A 21,773-nucleotide genomic window follows, 5' to 3' on the forward strand; every position below is an offset into this window, starting at 1 on the left:
CCTGCCCCTCACCCCCTCGGTCCCACTGCCTGCCCCTCACCCCCTCGGTCCCACTGCCTGCCCCTCACCCCCTCGGTCCCACTGCCTGCCCCTCACCCCCTCGGTCCCACTGCCTGCCCCTCACCCCCTCGGTCCCACTGCCTGCCCCTCACCCCCTCGGTCCCACTGCCTGCCCCTCACCCCCTCGGTCCCACTGCCTGCCCCTCGCCCCCTCGGTCCCACTGCCTGCCCCTCGCCCCCTCGGTCCCAGTGCCTGCCCCTCGCCCCCTCGGTCCCCAGTGCCTGCCCCTCGCCCCCTCGGTCCCACTGCCTGCCCCTCACCCCCTCGGTCCCACTGCCTGCCCCTCACCCCCTCGGTCCCACTGCCTGCCCCTCACCCCCTCGGTCCCAGTGCCTGCCCCTCACCCCCTCGGTCCCACTGCCTGCCCCTCGCCCCCTCGGTCCCAGTGCCTGCCCCTCGCCCCCTCGGTCCCCAGTGCCTGCCCCTCGCCCCCTCGGTCCCCACTGCCTGCCCCTCACCCCCTCGGTCGCACTGCCTGCCCCTCACCCCCTCATTCCCACTGCTTGCCCCTCGCCCCCTCGTTCCCACTGGCTGCCCCTCGCCCCCTCGTTCCCACTGCCTGCCCCTCGCCCCCTCGTTCCCACTGCCTGCCCCTCGCCCCCTCGTTCCTACTGCTTGCCCCTCGCCCCCTCATTCCCATTGCTTGCCCCTCACCCCCACTGGCTGCCCCTCGCCCCCTCGTTCCTACTGCCTGCCCCTCGCCCCCTCGTTCCCACTGCCTGCCCCTCGACCCCTCGTTCCCACTGCTTCACACTGCTCCCTTGCACTACCCGACAATCACATCTCTCTCTTGCAACACTCCATATGCACATGGTTTCCATGCACTAAAAACACCAGTCCCTTGCACTATCCCGGTCACACAAGTCCCTTGCACTATCCGACAGTCACACCAGTCCCTTGTACTACTTCAGTCACATCAGTCTGTTAACCAATTTGGCACTATCCCAAATCTGCACCAATCCCTTGTACTATTTCAGTCACACCAGTCCCATGCACTATGGACTATGTAGATAGAAGCATAAAATTAGAGATATTAATAGATTAATTGAATGGGCAAAACTGGTAAATGGATTTCAATATAGGCAAGTGAGAGGTCATCCACTTTGGTACTAAAAACGATAGAACAGAGTACTTTCTAAATGGTTGATATACCTATCAATTCAGTTCATGAAAAGCGACGAGTTAAGTTAGTAACTATAGGTTTTTATTGGCTAAATAACAGAGCCCACCCTCGTGGGTGATCGGATCCAACAAGGAGGAATACCAGCCAGTCGACCACCTTTATACCTGGGCAAGCAGGCGGAGCCATGGGCGGAGTCAGCTGTGGTCAGCCCAGGTATAACAGCGTGACAAGAGGTGACCTTGTGTAGTGATACAACAGTGTAAACAGTGATAACCATAGTGTAACGATATAAACAGTGATAACCATAGTGTAACGATAGTGAACGATAAAAGTGGTTTACCACATTGGTGAAAAGCTAAAAGCAGTGGAGGTCCAAAGAGATTTAGGGGTCCAGGTACATAGATCGTTAAAATGTCATGGACAGGTGCAGAAAATAATCAAAAAGGCTAATGGAATGCTGGCCTTTGTAGATTGAGGACCAGAATACAAGGGGTTAGAAGTTATGCTGCAGCTATGGATAGATTTCTGAGTAGTAAGGGAATGAGGAAATGGCAGAGAAATTAAATAAATACTTTGTTTCTGTTTTACGGAGGAAGACACAAAAAACCTCCCAGAAATACGAGAAAACCAAGGGTGTGACGAGAATGAGGAACTTAAAGAAATTATTATTAGTAAAAAAACAGTACTAGCAAAATTAATGGACTAAAAGTCGAGAAATCCCAAGGACCAGATGACCTACATCCTAGGGTTTTGAAAGAGGTGGCCATTGGGATAGTGGACGCATTGGTTGTCATTTTCCAAAATTCGATAGATTCTGGAACGGTTCCTGCAGATTGGAGGATAGCAAATGTAACCCCGCTATTTAAGAAAGGAGGGAGAGAGAAAACGGGGAATTACAGACCTGTTAGCCTCACATCAGTAGGAAAATGCTGGAATCTATTATAAAGGATGCAATAACTGGGCACTTAGTTTCCTGTATTAGTTTCTATCTGGTATCCGGCACGGGCGGGACCGAGCTGGTGCCGGTCTATCAACAATGCCGGAGAATCGAGCACTATAGTTAAAAGATATGGAGCTCAGCGCTCCGTCTAAAGCAACAAACCCCGTTGCTTCAAAACAATCAGCACAGCTTGCAAGCTAGGCCTGTATTCTCTTGAATTCAGAAGAATGAGGGGATCTCATTGAAGCATACAAAATTATTTCAGGGCTTGGTAGGGTGGATGCTGGGGGAATGTTTCCCTTGGCTGGGGAGTCTAGAACCAGGGGCCAAAGCCTCAGGATAAAGGGTAGGCCATTCAGGACTGAGGTGAGAAGAAATTTCTTCTCACAGAGGGTGGTGAATCTTCGGAATTCTCTACCCCAGAGGGCTGTGGAGGCTCAGTCATTGGATATATTCAAAACAGAAGTCGATAGATTTCTGACTAGTAAGGGCATCAAGGGATATGGCGATAGGGCCGGTGAATTGAGTTGAGGCAGAAGATCAGCCATGATCTCATTGAATGGCGGAGCAGGCTCGAAGAGCTGAATGGCCTACTCCTGCTCCTATTTCTTATGTTCTTATACAAAACCCTGGTTAGATCACATCTGGAGTAGTGTTCAGTTCCGGGCACCACACCTTAGTAAGGATGCATTGGTCTTGGAGGGAGTGCATTACCCCAAATTTAGAAGATTAATGGGTGATATGATTGAATATTTCAAGATATTATGGGAACTGATAGGGTAAATAGAGAGACCCTATTTCCATTGGTTGGGAAATTTAGGACTAGGGAGCAGAACACAAAAATTAGAGCCAGGTCTTTCAGGAGTGAAGTTAGGAAACACTTCCCACGTGGAACTCTTCCACAAACTGCAGTTGATGCTGGGTCAATTATTAATTTTAAATCAGAGATTGATAATACTTTTGGTGAACAGAAATCTAAGGGATAGGGGACAAACACACATATGGAGTTAGGTCACAGAACAGCCATATCATTAAATGGCAGACAGGCTCGAGGGGCTAAATGGCCTACTCTTATTCCTATAATTCCACATTCACACCAGTCCCGTGCACTATCCCGCGTTGACACCAGTCCCGTGCTCTATCCCGCGTTCACACCAGTCCCGTGCTCTATCCCGCGTTCACACCAGTCCCGTGCACTATCCCGCGTTCACACCAGTCCCGTGCTCTATCCCGCGTTCACACCAGTCCCGTGCTCTATCCCGCGTTCACACCAGTCCCGTGCTCTATCCCGCGTTCACACCAGTCCCGTGCACTATCCCGCTTTCACACCAGTCCCGTGCACTATCCCGCTTTCACACCAGTCCCGTGCACTATCCCGCGTTCACACCAGTCCCGTGCCCCATGCCGCGTTCACACCAGTCCCGTGCCCCATGCCGCGTTCACACCAGTCCCGTGCTCTATCCCGCGTTCACACCAGTTCCGTGCACTATCCCGCGTTCACACCAGTCCCGTGCTCTATCCCGCGTTCACACCAGTCCCGTGCTCTATCCCGCGTTCACACCAGTCCCGTGCTCTATCCCGCGTTCACCAGTCCCGTGCACTATCCCGCTTTCACAGCAGTCCCGTGCACTATCCCGCTTTCACACCAGTCCCGTGCTCTATCCCGCGTTCATACCAGTCCCGTGCACTATCCCGCGTTCACACCAGTCCCGTGCACTATCCCGCGTTCACACCAGTCCCGTGCACTATCCCGCGTTCACACCAGTCCCGTGCCCCATGCCGCGTTCACACCAGTCCCGTGCTCTATCCCGCGTTCACACCAGTCCCGTGCACTATCCCGCGTTCACACCAGTCCCGTGCTCTATCCCGCGTTCACACCAGTCCCGTGCACTATCCCGCTTTCACACCAGTCCCGTGCTCTATCCCGCGTTCACACCAGTCCCGTGCACTATCCCGCGTTCACACCAGTCCCGTGCACTATCCCGCGTTCACACCAGTCCCGTGCACTATCCCGCGTTCACACCAGTCCCGTGCACTATCCCGCGTTCACACCAGTCCCGTGCCCCATGCCGCGTTCACACCAGTCCCGTGCCCCATGCCGCGTTCACACCAGTCCCGTGCCCCATGCCGCGTTCACACCAGTCCCGTGCCCCATCCCGCGTTCACACCAGTCCCGTGCCCCATCCCGCGTTCACACCAGTCCCGTGCCCCATGCCGCGTTCACACCAGTCCCGTGCCCCATGCCGCGTTCACACCAGTCCCGTGCCCCATGCCGCGTTCACACCAGTCCCGTGCTCTATCCCGCGTTCACACCAGTCCCGTGCACTATCCCGCGTTCACACCAGTCCCGTGCTCTATCCCGCGTTCACACCAGTCCCGTGCCCCATGCCGCGTTCACACCAGTCCCGTGCTCTATCCCGCGTTCACACCAGTCCCGTGCACTATCCCGCGTTCACACCAGTCCCGTGCTCTATCCCGCGTTCACACCAGTCCCGTGCTCTATCCCGCGTTCACACCAGTCCCGTGCTCTATCCCGCGTTCACACCAGTCCCGTGCACTATCCCGCTTTCACACCAGTCCCGTGCACTATCCCGCTTTCACACCAGTCCCGTGCTCTATCCCGCGTTCACACCAGTCCCGTGCACTATCCCGCGTTCACACCAGTCCCGTGCACTATCCCGCGTTCACACCAGTCCCGTGCACTATCCCGCGTTCACACCAGTCCCGTGCCCCATGCCGCGTTCACACCAGTCCCGTGCTCTATCCCGCGTTCACACCAGTCCCGTGCACTATCCCGCTTTCACACCAGTCCCGTGCACTATCCCGCTTTCACACCAGTCCCGTGCACTATCCCGCTTTCACACCAGTCCCGTGCTCTATCCCGCGTTCACACCAGTCCCGTGCACTATCCCGCTTTCACACCAGTCCCGTGCTCTATCCCGCGTTCACACCAGTCCCGTGCACTATCCCGCGTTCACACCAGTCCCGTGCACTATCCCGCGTTCACACCAGTCCCGTGCACTATCCCGCGTTCACACCAGTCCCGTGCACTATCCCGCGTTCACACCAGTCCCGTGCACTATCCCGCGTTCACACCAGTCCCGTGCACTATCCCGCGTTCACACCAGTCCCGTGCACTATCCCGCGTTCACACCAGTCCCGTGCCCCATGCCGCGTTCACACCAGTCCCGTGCTCTATCCCGCGTTCACACCAGTCCCGTGCACTATCCCGCTTTCACACCAGTCCCGTGCACTATCCCGCTTTCACACCAGTCCCGTGCACTATCCCGCTTTCACACCAGTCCCGTGCTCTATCCCGCGTTCACACCAGTCCCGTGCACTATCCCGCTTTCACACCAGTCCCGTGCTCTATCCCGCGTTCACACCAGTCCCGTGCACTATCCCGCGTTCACACCAGTCCCGTGCACTATCCCGCGTTCACACCAGTCCCGTGCACTATCCCGCGTTCACACCAGTCCCGTGCACTATCCCGCGTTCACACCTGTCCCGTGCCCCATGCCGCGTTCACACCAGTCCCGTGCACTATCCCGCGTTCACACCAGTCCCGTGCACTATCCCGCGTTCACACCAGTCCCGTGCACTATCCCGCGTTCACACCAGTCCCGTGCACTATCCCGCGTTCACACCTGTCCCGTGCCCCATGCCGCGTTCACACCAGTCCCGTGCTCTATCCCGCGTTCACACCAGTCCCGTGCACTATCCCGCGTTCACACCAGTCCCGTGCTCTATCCCGCGTTCACACCAGTCCCGTGCTCTATCCCGCGTTCACACCAGTCCCGTGCACTATCCCGCTTTCACACCAGTCCCGTGCACTATCCCGCTTTCACACCAGTCCCGTGCTCTATCCCGCGTTCACACCAGTCCCGTGCACTATCCCGCGTTCACACCAGTCCCGTGCACTATCCCGCGTTCACACCAGTCCCGTGCACTATCCCGCGTTCACACCAGTCCCGTGCATTATCCCGCGTTCACACCAGTCCCGTGCCCCATGCCGCGTTCACACCAGTCCCGTGCCCCATGCCGCGTTCACACCAGTCCCGTGCCCCATGCCGCGTTCACACCAGTCCCGTGCCCCATGCCGCGTTCACACCAGTCCCGTGCCCCATGCCGCGTTCACACCAGTCCCGTGCCCCATGCCGCGTTCACACCAGTCCCGTGCACCATCCCGCGTTCACACCAGTCCCGTGCACCATCCCGCGTTCACACCAGTCCCGTGCACCATCCCGCGTTCACACCAGTCCCCTGCACTATCCCACATTCACACCAGTTCATTGCACTACCCCACATATTCTCTGCACCCTATCCCGATCTGAGCCTTCAGCCCCACAGACTACCAGGTCGCTGCTGTTACCTGGGATCTGAACATAAAGCGAGGTGAATGCACACAGGTAGATGGCGGCGATGCCCCAGAGGAAGGCGCAGCGCGACAGCCTGATTTCCCCCATGCTAGAGCTGCAAGGTATCCGGCGGCAGGCCCCGGTGACACTGTATCCAGTGGCAGGCCCCGGTGACACTGTATCCAGTGGACCAAGCCTCGACTCAACCACGACCGCTCGGCGGGGGGAGTTAATGGGAGGAATCCAAACCACTTCAATATAGTCGACTGTGAGTTACTAATTAATACTGCCATTAGTATTGATGATATATGAAACAAATAACCATCTTAACAATGGACTTCAACTTTTTTGTCTTTTTAGAAAGGTTTCTGAAGTTTTTGCCCCCTATTCTCGAAATGAACTGCTCTAGAACCCTACGTCTCCCCTTTACTTGAAGCCTGTACCATAAGGGCGAGAGGGGAGCTTTTCTCTAGGCATTTTTCATTAACTTACTGAAGCAATTCAGTTGTTTGAGCAAACGATTTATTCGATAACAAAGATTCTAACTTAGATATTTCATCTTGTGAGAAATTCTCTCTAAATGTGTTTTGTCTCAGTTGGGAGCCCTGTCCTCCCCCATTATCGGGTGGTTGAGTCTGGGCCGCCCACATGCGCAGTCTGAGGTGGGTCCTGCGCGGGAAAAACAAAAAATGGCGCCGGCCTCAAAACAGGAAAAGTAACAGAACTGGAGGCAAAACCCGGACAGTTAGGCAGCTGGACTCCGGACACTCGGACTCCGGGAGAGGGGAGCGCGGGTCGATCAGGGTCCTCCGTGGGGTGAGTGTTGTCCCGACAACTGAGCCGAGCGGTCAGTGTCTTCCCCGACCGCCCCCTGCACCTACCTCTCTGCCCGTCAATTTCTCTCTGTCTTTGGGTTTGTCTGTTGTTAAATATGTTTCCTCTTCTCCCTACCTTTCTGATGAAATGTCATCGATAGATGCTGCCTGACCTGCTGAGTATTTCCAGCATTTTCTGTTTTTATTCCCTATTTTTCTGGTTGTATTAATATGTTCGGCAGCCTCTTGCGTTCTAGTTCTGAAGGAGGGTCCACCCCAAACATTAACTTCTCTGTATATAATAGCAAAATACTGCAGATGCTGGAAATCTGAAATAACAACAGAAAATGCTGGAAATACTCAGCAGACCAGGCAGCATCCGTGGAGAGAGAAACAGGGTTAACGTTTCAGGTCTGGGACCCTTCATCAGGACTGGAAAAAGCTGGAAATGTAACAGATATTAAGCAGGTGCAGAGACAGGGAGGGGTTTAGGAGGGGAGGAAGGAATTGAAAGAATATGCTGTGAAAATGTTGCAAATGGGAATGGCAAAATCATACTGCATGAAAAATGGGGGCAGGGATTATTATCTGAAATTGTTGAGTCCGGCAGGCTGTAAAGTGCCCAATCGAAAGATGAGGTGCTGTTCCTCAAGCTTACATTGAGCTTCATTAGAACAATGTATTAGGCCGAGATCAGAGTGGGAGTGAAGTGGAGAATTAAAGTGACAGGCGACCGGAAGCTCAAGATCACCCGTATGGACTGAACAGAGGTGTTCCGCAAAGCCCAATTTGCGTTTGGTCTCCCTAATGTAGAGGAGACTGCATCGTGAGCAGCGAATACAGTATATTAAATTGCAAGAAGTACAAGTAAATCGCTGTTTCACCTGGAAGGGGTGTTTGGGGCCCCGGACAGTGGGAAGGAGGAGGTAAAAGGGCATGTGTTGCATCTCTTGCGCTTGCATGGGGAGATGCCAGGTGAAGGAGAAGGGCTGTTGGGGGTGATTGAGGAGTGGACCAGGGTGTCGCAGAGGGAGCGGTCCCTTCGGAATGCTGAAAGGGGAGGTGAGGGGAAGATGTGTTTGGTGGTGGGATCACGTTGGAAATGGCGGAGGATGATCCGTTGAATGTGGAGGCTGGTGGGGTGAAAGGTGAGGGCAAGGGGAACCCTATCATGGTTCTGGGAGGGAGGGGAAGGGGTGAGAGCAGAAGTGCGGGAAATAGAACGGATACTGTCAAGGGCCGTGTCAACCACAGTAGAGGGGAATCCTCGGTTGAGGAAAAAGGAAGACATGTCGGAAGCACTGGTATGGAAGGTGGCATCGTCAGAACAGACGCGACGGAGAAACTGGGAGAATGGAGTAGAGTCCTTACAGGAAGCGGGGTGGGAGGAAGTGTAGTCCAGGGTAGCTGTGGGAGTCGGTGGGCTTGTAGTGGATGTTAGTCGAAAGCCGATCGCCAGAAATGGAGACGGAGAAGTCAAGGAAGAGAAGGGAAGAGTCGGAGATGGACCATGTGAAGGTGAGGGAAGGGTGGAAATTGGAAGTAAAGTGAATGAACTTATCTAGTTCAGGGCGAGAGCAGGAAACGGCACCAATATAGTCATCGATGTACTGGAAAAAGAGGTGGGGAGGGGACCTGAGTAGAACTGGAACAAAGAATGTTCCACATATCCCATGAACAGGCAGGCATAGCTAGGCCCATGCAGGTCCCCATAGCAACACCTTTAATTTGGAGGAAGTGAGTGGAGTCAAAGAAGTTGTTCAATGTGAGAACAAGTTCAGCCAGGCGGAGGAGGGTGGTGGTGGATGGGGACTGGTTGGGCCTCTGTTCAAGGAAGAAACGGAGTGCCCGAAGGCCGTCCTGGTGGGGGATGGAGGTGTAGAATGATTGGACATCCATAGTGAAAAGGAGACGGTTGGGGCAGGAAACTGTTTAAGGTGACGGAGGCGTCGGAAGAGTCGCGAATGTAGGTGGAAGAGACTGGACAAGGGGAGAAAAAATGGAGTCGAGATAGAAGAGATAAGTCCCGTGGGGCAAGAACAGGCTGAAACGATGGGTCTACCAGGGCAGTCCTGTTTGTGGATCTTGGGAAGGAGATAGAAGCGGGGGTTGGGGGACTATGAGGTTGGCGGCCATGGGGGGAAGATCTCCAGAGGAGATGAGGTCAGTGACACACTTGGAAACAATGGCTTGATGTTTGCTAGTGGGGTCACGGTCCAGGCGGAGGTAGGAGGAGGTGTTGGAGAGTTGGCGTTCAGCTTCCGCAAGGTAGAGGTCGGTTCGCCAAACAACAACAGCACCACCCTTATCAGCAGGTTTAATGATAATGTTAGGGTTGGATCGGAGAGAACGGAGTGCTGCAAGTTCAGAGGGAGTTAGGTTGGAGTGAGAGAGGGGAGCAGAGAAATGGAGACGTCGGCAGTTAGCAATGTAAAGATCTAGAGAGGGTAAGAGGCCAGAGGGAGGGGTCCAAGTAGAATGAGAATTTAGAAAGCGGGGGAAGACTCCTGGCCAGAGAAGTGGGCACGGAGACGAAGGCGACGGAAGAAGAGCTCGGCATCGTGCCGAGCTCGAAATTCATTCAGATGGGGACGTAAGGGGATGAAGCTCAGGCCTTTGGCTGGGGATGAAGCTCAGGCCTTTGCTGAGGACTGATCGTTTGGGGTCAGAGGGATAGTGAAAACACGGCAGGGGGTGAGATTGGAAGAAGGGATGGGATCAGAGGAAAGGAAACGGGGAAGAAGGTTCTGGAGGGATGTTAGTGTCCAAGAGTTGATGAAGCTTGTGATCCTTGACATCAGAAAGGAAGAAAAACATTTTTTTTGTTGTAAGCGTCGGATGAGTCGAAGGATGAAATGGAACTGTGGACCCGGACAGCTTTGAAATAGAGTGCGTCGGTGCTGCTGAAGAGAGAGGTCGAGGTTGTTCATGTGGCGGTGCATGCGTTGAGCGTGGATCTCGATGCGGCGAGAGCAGTAGTTTGAGGAACGATTATTATCGAAGAGATATTTGTAATCCTGGGTGGATCCGAAACATGAAGGGTGAAGTTCAGTTGGAACGAAACATTAACTTCTCTGTTCCCTGCAGAGACTGACTGACCCGCTTGTGTTTCCTGCAGTTCTGGTTTTCTTTCAGCTTCCAGCATCTGCAGTATTATGCTTTTTTCCCCCTTGTTTAGTTTTGTAGTGAATGTTGGTTATGGTGGATACATGGGATTAGGATATTGCTTGTGTGAAGGATAAACACTAACGCGGACTGGTTGGGTAGAACGGCCTGTTTGTGTTGTAATTCTATTGTATGCTATAGTCTTTAGGGATTACAAGTATTTTCCAGTCCTGTACTTTGCTATGTTCCTGTAGGAAAGATCAATCAATATCAATACAATAAATTTACAACAACTTGTATTTATATAGCGCCTTTAACGTAGTAAAACATCCCATAGTGCTTCACATTGCAGCAAGGAAGATCTTGAAGAGCGTTGGTGCGATGACACAGCCTTGTTTGACCCTGGTTCGTACGTGAATTGGGTCTGTGGTGGAACCGTTGGTCAGGATCACGGCTTGCATGTCGTCGCGAAGCAGGTGGAGGATGGTGACAAACTTTTGAGGGCAGCCGAATTTGAGGAGGACACTCCATGATCCCTCACAGTTGACAGTGTTGAAGGCCTTTGTGAGATCAAAGAAGGCCATGTACAGCGGTTGGTGCTGTTCCCTGCATTTCTCTTGTAATTGACGTGCGGTGAAGATCATGTCCATTGTGCCCCTTAGTGGGCGGGATCCGCATTGCGACTTGAGTGGAGTTAATTTACTGTTCAACCTCCGTCGCCTCCAGTCCAGATCCAAGGTCGTCCCATCCTCTGTTGTCGAATTACAGTATGCAGACGACGCTTGCATCTGCGCTCACTCGGTGGTCGAAGTCCAAACCATCGTCAACACCTTCACCGAAGTGTACGAGAGCATGGGCCTTACACTAAACATCCGTAAGACAAAGGTCCTCTACCAACCTGCCCCTGCCACACAGTACTGCCCCCCCCCCCACCGATTATCAAAATCCACGACAAGGCCTTGGACAACGTGGACCATTTTCCATACCTCGGGAGCCTACTGTCAACAAGGGCAGACGTCGACAACAAAGTCCAACACCGCCTTCAGTGTGCCAGTGCAGCCTTCGGTCGCCGCCTGAGGAAGAGAGTGTTTGAAGACCAGGACCTCAAACCCGGCACTAAACTCATGGTCTACAGAGCAGCAGTGATACCCGCCCTGTTGTATGCCTCAGAGACATGGACCATGTACAGCAGGCACCTCAAAGCACTGGAGAGGTACCACCAATGCTGCCTCTGCAAGATCCTGCAAATCCATTGGCAGGATAGGTGCACCAATGTCCGTGTTCTTGCTCAGGCCAACATCCCCAGCATCTGAGTGTGGTCAAAGCTTCATCAGCTCCGATGGACGGGTCACATTGTCCACATGCACGATACGAGACTCCCAAAACAAGTGTTCTACTTGGAGCTCCGGCACGGCAAGAGAACCCCAGGTGGGCAGAGGAAACGCTTCAAGGACACCCTCAAAGCCTCCTTGAAAAAGTGTAACATCCCCACTGACACCTGGGAATCCCTGACCCAAGACCCCACAAAGTGGAGGAGAAGCATCTGGGAAGGCGCCAAACACCTCTAGTCGCTTCGCCGGGAGCAAGCGGAAGCCAAGCGCAAGGAGCGCACGCCAACCCAAGCACCCCACCCACCCGCCCCTTCAACCACCGTCTGCCCCACCTGTGACAGAGACTGTCGGTCCCGCATTGGACTCATCAGTCACCTGCAAACTCATTTTTAATGTGGAAGCAAGTCATCCTCGGTTCCGAGAGACTGCCCAAGAAGAAGAAGAGTGCTAAACAGTATATTATAATAAGACACAAAATTTGACACCAAGTCACATAAGGAGAAATTAGGGTTGATGACCAAAAGCTTGGTCAACGAGGTAGGTTTTAAGGAGTGTCTTAAAGGAGGAAAGAGAGTTAGAGAGGCGGAAAGGTTTAGGCAGGGAATTCCAGAACTTAGGGCCCAGGTAACAGAAGGCACGGCCCCCAATGGTTGAGTGATTATAATCAGGGATGCTCAAGAGGGCAGATTTAGAGGAGCGCAGATATCTGGGAGGTGGGGTGGTTGTTGGGCTAGAGGAGATTAGAGATGGGGGGTGGTTTTGGGGCTGGAGGAGATTACAGAGTTGGAGGGGGGTTGTGGTGCTGGAGTAGATTAGAGATAGGGAGGGGCGAGGCCATGGAGGGATTTGTAAACAAGGATGAGAATTTTGAAATCGAGGCATTGCTTAACCAGGAGCCAATGTAGGTCAGCGAGCACAGGGGTAATGGGAGAACGGGACTTGGTGTGAGTTAGGACACGGGCAGCCGAGTTTTGGATGAGCTGAAGTTTACGTAGGGTAGAACGTAGGAGGCCAGCCAGGAGTGCGGTCTTAGTTATGCCACGGATATGTGGTCGGAAGCTCATTTCAGTGTCAAATATGACACCAAGGTTGCGAACAGTGTGGTTCAGCCTCAAAGATAAATGTTAGGGAGAGGGATGGAGTCATGTCCGGAACAGAGTTTGTGGTGGGGACCAAAAACAATGGCTTCGGTCTTCCCAATATTTAATTGGAGAAAATTTCTGCTCATCCAGAATTGGATGTCAAGCAGTCTGACAATTTAGAGACCGTGGAGTGGGGTCAAGAGAAGTGGTGGTGAGGTAGAGCTGGGTGTCGTCCGCGTACATGTGGCAACTGATGCTGTGTTTTCGGATGAGGTCGCCAAGGGGCAGCATATAGATGAGAAATAGGAGGGGGCCAAGGATAATGAGATGTGACTGTTGTGTGTTCCTCTTAGTTGATTTCCTCCTAAACTGAAGTAATATTTGTTTCATTTCATGTCAGGAGAGGGACCGACCAAAATTGAATGTGTGTGTGTTTATGTAGATGGGGCCTTCAGTAAATCTCAATGGGTTATATTCTAATAACACCGCCCCCTCTTTCCCCCCCCCCCCCCCCGTTCCCTGTGCCACAGTTACAGATGTCCCCTTGTCTCCAGTTTTCTGATGAAAGGTCATCGACCTGAAACGTTAACTCTGTTTCTCCCTCCAGATGCTGCATTTTAATTCCTCGTCTCCAGGGTTCTGTGCTGAGTAGAAGATGGAGGATGTTGAGTCACGATTCACACATCTCCTTCAGCCCATCAGAGAGCTGACGAAGAACTGGGAGATTGACGTGGCAGCTCAGCTGGGGGAGTATCTGGAAGAGGTGAGGTTTGGGTGTTGCTGAAGATTACTTGTTTTCCTATGGCATGATTCACTGCCCTTTGTTTATCTCCCTCTCCCCAATTCTTTCTGTCTTTCTGTTGCTGTGAAATGTAGATTTTTATGCCTTTATTTTGTTGCAAACTTTATTTTGAACCGTGGCAATTTCAGTTAGTGATCAACTCCCCTTGCTGTTGGCCAAACCCCTCACTTTTGTGTCATCTTTGAAATTGTGCTGCCTCTACCCAAATCCTAATCGTCTATATCGCTGCCCCCTGGAGCGGGCCCGTGGGATATGTCAGTTCCAATCTCTGCCCCGTGGAGCGGGCCCTTGGGGTACCGCAGTTCCAATCTCTGCCCTGTGGAGCGGGCCCCTAGGTTACCCCAGTTCCAATCTCTGTCCCGTGGAGCGGGCCCCTGGGGTACCCCAGTTCCAATCTCTGCCCCGTGGAGCGGGTCCTTGGGGTACCCCAGTTCCAATCTCTGCCCCGTGGAGCGGGTCCTTTGGGCACCCCAGTTCCAATCTCTGTCCCGTGGAGCGGGCCCCTGGGGTACCCCAGTTCCAATCTTTGCCCTGTGAAGCAGGCCCCTGGGGTATGTCAGTGCCAACCCTTATCCAATCTGAGAAAGGATCATTTAACCCACGTACGATAGCAAAATACTGCAGATGCTGGAAATCCGAAATAACAACAGAAAATGCTGGAAAAACTCAGCAGGCTAGGCAACATCTGTGGAGAGAAAATAGAGTCGACGTTTCGGGTCTAACCCTTTTTCCAGTTTTGAAAAAGGGTTAGACCTGAAACGTCGATACTCTTTTCTCTCCACGGATGTTGCCTGGCCTGCTGAGTTTTTCCAGCATTTTCTGTTGTTTTTTCATTTAACCCACCTCTGCTTCCTGTCTGCCAGCCAGCTTTCTGACCCTGTGGCTACAGCTGCGGTATGTAATCCTCAGGGCAATCTCTCTCTCTCTCTCTCTCCCAGTTGGACCAGATCTGCATTTCCTTCGATGATGGGAAAACGACAATGAACTTTGCAGAAGCTGCTCTGCTGATCCAGGGCTCGGCGTGTATTTACAGCAGGAAGGTCAGTTCATCCTGTCTTACTGCGGTGGAGGGGGCGGGGTGGGATTTGGGATGTGCAGGGCGGGCTGGGTGGAGGGAGCGGTGTGCGAGTCGGGGGAGGGGCTGGGCTGGTGGGGGAGGGGCATGCGGGTGCTGGGAGAGACTGGCCAGGAATGGGGAGGGGCATTGGAGTTGGTACAGACCCCGGTTTTGGGGGGGGGGGGGGTGTGTGGGTGGGTGGGTTGGAGGAGGGTTGATGGGCTGGGGGGCGGGGGGTGGGTTGGAGGAGGGTTGATGGGCTGGGGAGGGGCATGCAGGTACTGGGACAGACTGGCCAGGAGAAGGGAGGGGCACGGGGGTTGGTACAGGCCGGGAGGGGGGTGTAGGTTGGAGTTGGGGTGGCGGGCTGGGGAGGGACTGGCCAGGTTTTGCTGGGGTGGGGGGTGTAGACAGGCTAGGTGGGGTGATAGGGATTGGTTTGGGGAGCTGATTGCCCACTCATTTTTGGTATAGGAATATTTACTAAGGCAGAGAAATATGCTTAGCAAAGCTCAAAGATGGTTAAAAACTTTCAATATGAAGGCATTTAATGCAAGGTTTGGAAAGCTACCCGGTCTAGTGACGCTGTAGGTGTCGGTCTGATGGCAGCTTAGGAATTCTGTGTTGCTGCAGACTGGCCTGTTGGGATTGATGTGAAGATGATTTTCCTTTCTCCACAGGTGGAATACCTGTATTCTCTCGTGCACCAGGCGCTGGACTTCATCTCCAATAAAAAGTAAAGAATCCTTGTAATAATTAACCAGTACTGGCCATAAATTAATGTCTGCAGGAAGGTTATGCCAAGTGCCCTATACACACAATGGTACTATACTCCGTAATGCATAGTGTATATGCAGGGTTATATTAATGCAAGAGTATTACACTCAGTAGAACAGTGTTCAGTAATATTTCTGAGTGTTATATATATACACACACATACTATACCCAGGAGTACAGTGTTATGTACAGGAAACTTTGTTATATCCGGGACCGAGCTGTTGCCGATCTATCAAAACTGCTGGACATACAAAGTTAATGTTGAAGCATACGGAGGTTTTCATCTCCGTATCTGACAACAAACACTGTTGCTTAGCAACAGCTTGTAAACAGTCGGCCCGTACCTTGGAAGCGTCTCTGTAGCTTAGCAACAGCTTCAGAGAGACTTTCCAGAGCCCGACTGTTGAAAACAAAGCCACGAGAAGAAAAACAACCTAACAAAACGGCTCCTGATTTCTGCCGGTAGATCGAGGTTTCCGGATATACAACCTCCGGATAAACCAAAGTTTCCTGTAGCAGTATTATACAACTAAACATTAAGTTACTACAGGAGCATCACACCCAGTAGCATGCTATTATTACAGAAACATTACACTCCAGTAATGGAACTACAGGAGAGTTACACTCAGTAAGAGGCTGTGTTATTATAGGAGCATTACATGCGGTAACATGCTGTTACAGGAGCATTACATGTGGTAACATGCTGTTACAGGAGCATTACATGTGGTAACAGGCTCTGTGTTGTTATGGGATTGTTACACCCAGTAACAGGCTGTGTTGTTATAGGATTGTTACACCCAGTAACAGGCTGTGTTGTTATAGGATTGTTACACCCAGTAACAGGTTGTGTGTTACAGGATTGTTACACCCTGTAACCGGCTGTGTTGTTATGGGATTGTTACACCCAGTAACAGGTTGTGTGTTATAGGATTGTTACACCCAGTAACAGGCTGTGTGTTATAGGATTGTTACACCCAGTAACAGGTTGTGTGTTATAGGATTGTTACACCCAGTAACAGGTTGTGTGTTATAGGATTGTTACACCCAGTAACAGGTTGTGTGTTATAGGATTGTTACACCCAGTAACAGGCTGTGTGTTATTATGGGACTGTTACACTCAGTACAGGAAACTTTGTGATATCCGGCACCGACGGGACCGAGCTGTTGCCGTCCCATCAAAACTGCCGGACAAACCAGCGCTAATGTTAAAACATACGGAAGCTTTTGAGCTCCGTATCTAGCAACAAACCCTGTTGCTAACCGCTTCTAAACAGTCGGCTGTAGCTAAGCAACAGCTTTAGCTAGACCTTGCAGAGCCTGACTGGTGGGGAAAAAAAAGCAACGAAAAGAAAAAAACTTACTGAACCGACTCCTGAATTTTGCCGGTGGCTCGAGCATTCCGGACAGTTAACCTCCGGATAAACCAAAGTTTCCTGTAATGTGCTGCGTTAACATTAGATGTAGAAGGTTGTTAAATAGGAGAGGATCGCTGTCCATATTTTCTGTAAATGTAAATATTTTTACGGTGATGTTCTGGCTGTAGAAGCTGCTTGAAATGTCATTTTTATGTTTGCTATTTCAGGCGGAATCAAAAGGCTACATCTATTGGGGATGATGGTACAGATAATGACGTGTCCTTGGCTAATCAGAAGGCTGATCAGGAAGTAAGGAGCTTTGAGTCAGGATTTACTGTTCATTAACTCTGTGAAATTAATTAGATGTAAATGACTGAAGCAAAATAATAAAAAAAACAACTTGCATATCTCCAGCAATTTGGAATATCTAAGTGCTGTGACTGTTATGTTGACAATCTGTTCCATGCAATGGAAGCAGTGATTCAGATAGTGAACACTGGTGTGGGGGCACTCGAGTTACATAAGGAGACGTGTAAACTGAACCTGAAACAGTGGGATTAATTACTTTGTGGGGTTGAAATGAACGAATAATATTCTCCTGAAGTAAAAATGGGATTGTAAGTTTAACTGCTCGGGGGCTGCGTTGGACTCTGCTCTGCTCAGCATACAGTTCGGGCTTGGCGCCCCTTCAGGTTCGGGCTTGGCGCCCCTTCAGGTTCCAGCACCGGAGCAGTCACTGCTCTGGTGTGCGATACTGCTCCTATAATCTGATGCAAAAGTAACTGGGCAGTTGTGATCTTGTGTCTTTCTACGTCTGATGTCACTAACTGCTGAAATCCTTGCTTTCCAGTTTCTGTCCCTTGATGATATTGAGTGTTCAGCAAAAACCAGCATTGATTTGCAGAAGGAGCACAATTCGCCCGTACGTAATCCTTATTTGTGATTCCCCAGACTCTCAATGATGCAAAGTGGTACCCAGTTAGCATAATGGGTCTTCTTTTTTCCCCCCCCACCACCCCAAAACCCCCAGCTTCCCCACCTAGCACAGCTCACAGCAACCTTCATGACACGGAGTGAGGGCTGGAGCTCGACACTAGGCTTCACCACAGGGAGACTATAGGCTGTTTGGGAGGGGGGGGGGGGGGGGGGGGGGGTTGCACCATAAGAGAGTGGGAATAAAAAAAATGACTGCAAGCAAAGCCAGGGAAGGGAGTGGGACCTGGAGCTATAGCAGGATGGACAATTTGCCTGTGATGAAGAGTGGAGCTTGGAAGAGGCCAAAGCTCTGGGACAAGGCCGGCAGCGAAGTGTAGCTGTGGGACTGGGAGAATCTGCAAAAGACAGCAGGCGTCTGCAAGAGGCGATCGAGGAATGGTCTGGGAAGAATAGTGGCGATTGGGAGCAGGAGCTGGAGGTCATGAGAGATGGAGCGAAGTGGATGATGGTCGGGCATTTGAAGAGCAGAGCAATATTGAAGTATGAATAACACTTGGAGGGGAGGGTGGCGGGGAGGGGTGGTCATGTTGGACTGGGGCATCACCTGAGGGGCTGCGGAAGGAGAGAGCCTGAGGTATGCGGGGGGGGGAGGGGGTGGTGTCTGAGGTAAGGGAGTGGGGGGCGATGGGTGCCCGAGTTAAAGAGGGGGCAGGCGGAGAGCCTAAGCTAAGGTGTGGGGGGGGGGGAGAGGGAGGGAGAGAGAGAAAGAGTGGGGCAGGTGGGGAGCCTGAGGTAAGACTTGTGATGTGGCAGAGGAAGAAAGTGGCGGTCGACCTGGGGACTTGAGCCACCAGTGGTGGGAGGCCTGCAACTGCATCGTGACAGGCAACTGTTTACATAGAAATTCCCATTATAAATGTTTACATTGTGACTGCCCTGTACTTCTCTCGATGCTGCAGGCTGTGAACATTATTCCACTAACGCCAATGGCACTGGTACCACCGGAGGAAATCGAGAAAAAGAACAACCCACTGCTCAGGTATGGAATGTGCTGTCACACACACGGATAGCAGATCAAGGCAGGCACCCAGTCAGTGCGTCCCAGACAGACGGTGTGAAAGTCTCTTTCTCTGCCAGCTGTAAGGGTTCTTTGAATTTCGAGCAGCTTTATTCCAGTTGCTGGTGGAGGTTAGTTCACCATACTAGGCTGTGTAATGTGCTGCTACTTGATACTCAGTTGGCTGGCTGGAGAAATGGAGATGTCACATTGCTACAGTGCAGATATGCTTCTGAGTCTGGGGTTAGTGATTTGGGACAATTTACAGGGAACTTTACCCTGTATCTAACCTGTGCTGTACATAACATAAGAACATAAGAAATAGGAGCAGGAGTAGGCCATTCGGCCTCTCAAGCCTGCTCCACCATTCAATAAGATCATGGCTGATCTGATCTTGGCCTCAACTCTACGTTTCTGCCTGTTCCCCATAACCCTCGATTCCCCTGTAGTTCAAAAATCTGTCCCTCTCAGCCTTGAATATATTCGCTGACTCAGCCTCCACAGCTCTCGGGGTAGAGAATTCCAAAGATTCACGACCCTCTGAGAGAAGAAATTCCTCCTCATCTCCGTCTTAAATGGGCAACCCCTTATTCTGAAACTATGCCCCCGAGTTCTAGATTCCCCCACGAGGAGAAACATCCTCTCAGCATCTACCCTGTCAAGCCTCCTCAAAATCTCTTCTGTTTCAATAAGATCACCTTTCATTCTTCTAAACTCCAATGAGTATAGGCCCAAGCTGCTCAACCTTTCCTCATAAGACAACCCCTTCATCCCAGGAATCAACCTAGTGAACCTTCTCTGAACTGCCTCCAATGCAAGTACATCTCTCCTTAAATAAGGAGACCAAAACTATACGCAGTACTCTAGGATATAATTGCAAAATACTGCGGATGCTGGAAATCTGAAATAACAACAGAAAATGCTGGAAATACTCAGCAGGCCAGGCAGCATCCGTGGAGAGAGAAACAGAGTTAACGTTTCAGGTCTGGGACCACTTCATCAACGCCAGGTGTGGCCTCCCACCAAAGTCCTGTTGTAGCAAGACTTCCCTACTCTTATACTCCATCCCCCTTGCAATAAAGGTCGACATTCTACTTGCCCGCCTTAATTACGTGCTGTACCTGCATCCTATCTTTTTATTTTTGTTTCATGTACGAGGACACCCAGATCCCTCTGTACTGCAGCATTCTGTAGAATCTTTCCATTAAAAGAATATTTTGCTTTTCTACTTACCCAAGTGGATAACCTCACATTTTCCCTCATTATACTCCATCTGTTAAATTTTGGCCCATTCACTTTATCTATCTATCCCTTTGCAGACTCTGTGTCCTCCTCAACTTGCTTTTACACCTATCTTTGTATCGTCAGCAAATTTGGCTACACTACACTTGGTCCCTTCGTCCAAGTAATGCAGAGGTTGGGGATGGCATTAAAAGGGAAATTAGAGAAGCGTGCAATAAGGCACAGCAGTCATCATGGGTGACTTTAATCTACATATAAATTGGCTAACCAAATTAGGAACAATATTGTGGAGGAGGAATTCCAGGAGTGTTTACAGGATGGTTTCCTGGACCAATATGTCCAAGGAACCAACCAGAGATCAGGCATCTTAGACTGGGTATTATGTAACGAGAAAGGATTAATTAACAATCTTGTTGTACGAGGCCCCTAGGGTCGGAGCGATCATATGATAGAATTCTTCATTAAGATGGAGAATGAAGTTGTTGGCTCAGAGACTAGGGTCCTGATTTAAACAAAGGAAACTACGATGGTCTGAGGCGCAAGTTGGGTAGGATTGATTTGGGGAATGTCACTCAAAGGGTTGTCGGTGGATAGCAATGGCAAACATTCAAAGACCGCATGGATGAACTACAGAATTTGTTCATCCCAGTTTGGCATAAAATAAAACAAAAAAGGTGACTCAACCGTGGCTAACAAGGGAAATTAGGGATAGCATAAGATCCAAGGAGAGGACATGTTGGATTGCAAAAATAGGCCTGTGAATCAAAGCCTGAATCCTCTAGTCTTTAAATATATTAACCAAAGCTGTAGGGAGGGCTGTAGTACTAGAAACCATTTAAAGGATGTTTAGCTCACGTATTAGGAAATATATATAAAATGAACATGTATCATTTAGGTGGCTGCGAAGCATGATGGGATACTTGACCATCATATTAACCAAGTACTGTAGGAATAACATACAGGAAACTTTGGTTTACCCGGAGGTTAACTGTCTGGAATGCTCGATCCACCGGCAAAATTCAGGAGTCGGTTCAGTAAGTTTTTTTTCTTTTCGTTGCTTTTTTTTCCCACCAGTCAGGCTCTGCTAGATCTAGCTAAAGCTGTTGCTTAGCTACAGAGACGCTTGCAAGCTACGGCCGACTGTTTCGAAGCAACAGGGTTTGTTGCTAGATACGGAGCTCAAAAGCTCCGTATGTTTTAACATTAGCGCTGGTTTGTCCGGCAGTTTTGATGGGACGGCAACAGCTCGGTCCCGTCGGTGCCGGATATCACAAAGTTTCCTGTATTTACTAGACTCTTAGTCTCTGTCTTTGTTGTTATCCGTGTTACAGAAGCAGTGTTTAATGCAGCTGGCCTTCTGAGAGATAAGGGGAACTGAACTTCATAGGGAGTCGGCCATTTTTATCTCTGCCTCAAACACCTTATCTTCCTTTGTAATGTCTGCTCGCAACCAAAAGCGGACATTGTTTATCATCTCAAGAATTAAGCGACCTTGCTCACAGAGACTAGAAAATGTTATGTTAAATGTCCACGAACACCTCAGGGCGGTTCCCAACATTGAGTGACTAACCATGCTAACCAATGAGGTGGGAATGATAATGACGCTGTCTGTACAGGCCCACCCACCTTTGTGGCTCAGGGGGCGGTGCCTATCAAAGTATATCTATGTTTGTATGCTGTATTTTCTTTGAGAGGAAAGGTTCGATTCTGGGGAGGTCAGCCTCTCTCCCTT

General features: G+C 51.0%; 1 protein-coding gene across 2 annotated transcripts in view; it reads left to right on the plus strand.

The window, feature by feature from the left end:
• The first annotated feature begins 6,331 nt into the window (after window positions 1-6,331).
• The window catches only part of ncaph2 (non-SMC condensin II complex, subunit H2), a 50,966-nt gene continuing 35,524 nt past the window's right edge, over window positions 6,332-21,773 (plus strand). Inside the window, exons 1-7 of one of the 2 annotated variants that reach the window (XM_086010509.1) lie at window positions 6,332-6,750; window positions 13,423-13,578; window positions 14,556-14,657; window positions 15,355-15,410; window positions 17,034-17,115; window positions 17,657-17,728; window positions 18,702-18,781. In XM_086010509.1, coding sequence (XP_085866635.1) covers window positions 13,471-13,578; window positions 14,556-14,657; window positions 15,355-15,410; window positions 17,034-17,115; window positions 17,657-17,728; window positions 18,702-18,781 — 500 coding nt within the window. In that variant the 5' untranslated portion in view covers window positions 6,332-6,750; window positions 13,423-13,470. Of the gene's footprint in view, window positions 6,751-7,040; window positions 7,299-13,422; window positions 13,579-14,555; window positions 14,658-15,354; window positions 15,411-17,033; window positions 17,116-17,656; window positions 17,729-18,701; window positions 18,782-21,773 lie in introns of those variants that run through there. The other variant, XM_086010508.1, reaches the window with a different exon arrangement.

Source organism: Somniosus microcephalus, chromosome 17 (assembly GCF_052327205.1).
Source record: "Somniosus microcephalus isolate GS21.2 chromosome 17, FLI_Smic_1.0, whole genome shotgun sequence".
Lineage (NCBI taxonomy): Eukaryota > Metazoa > Chordata > Chondrichthyes > Squaliformes > Somniosidae > Somniosus > Somniosus microcephalus.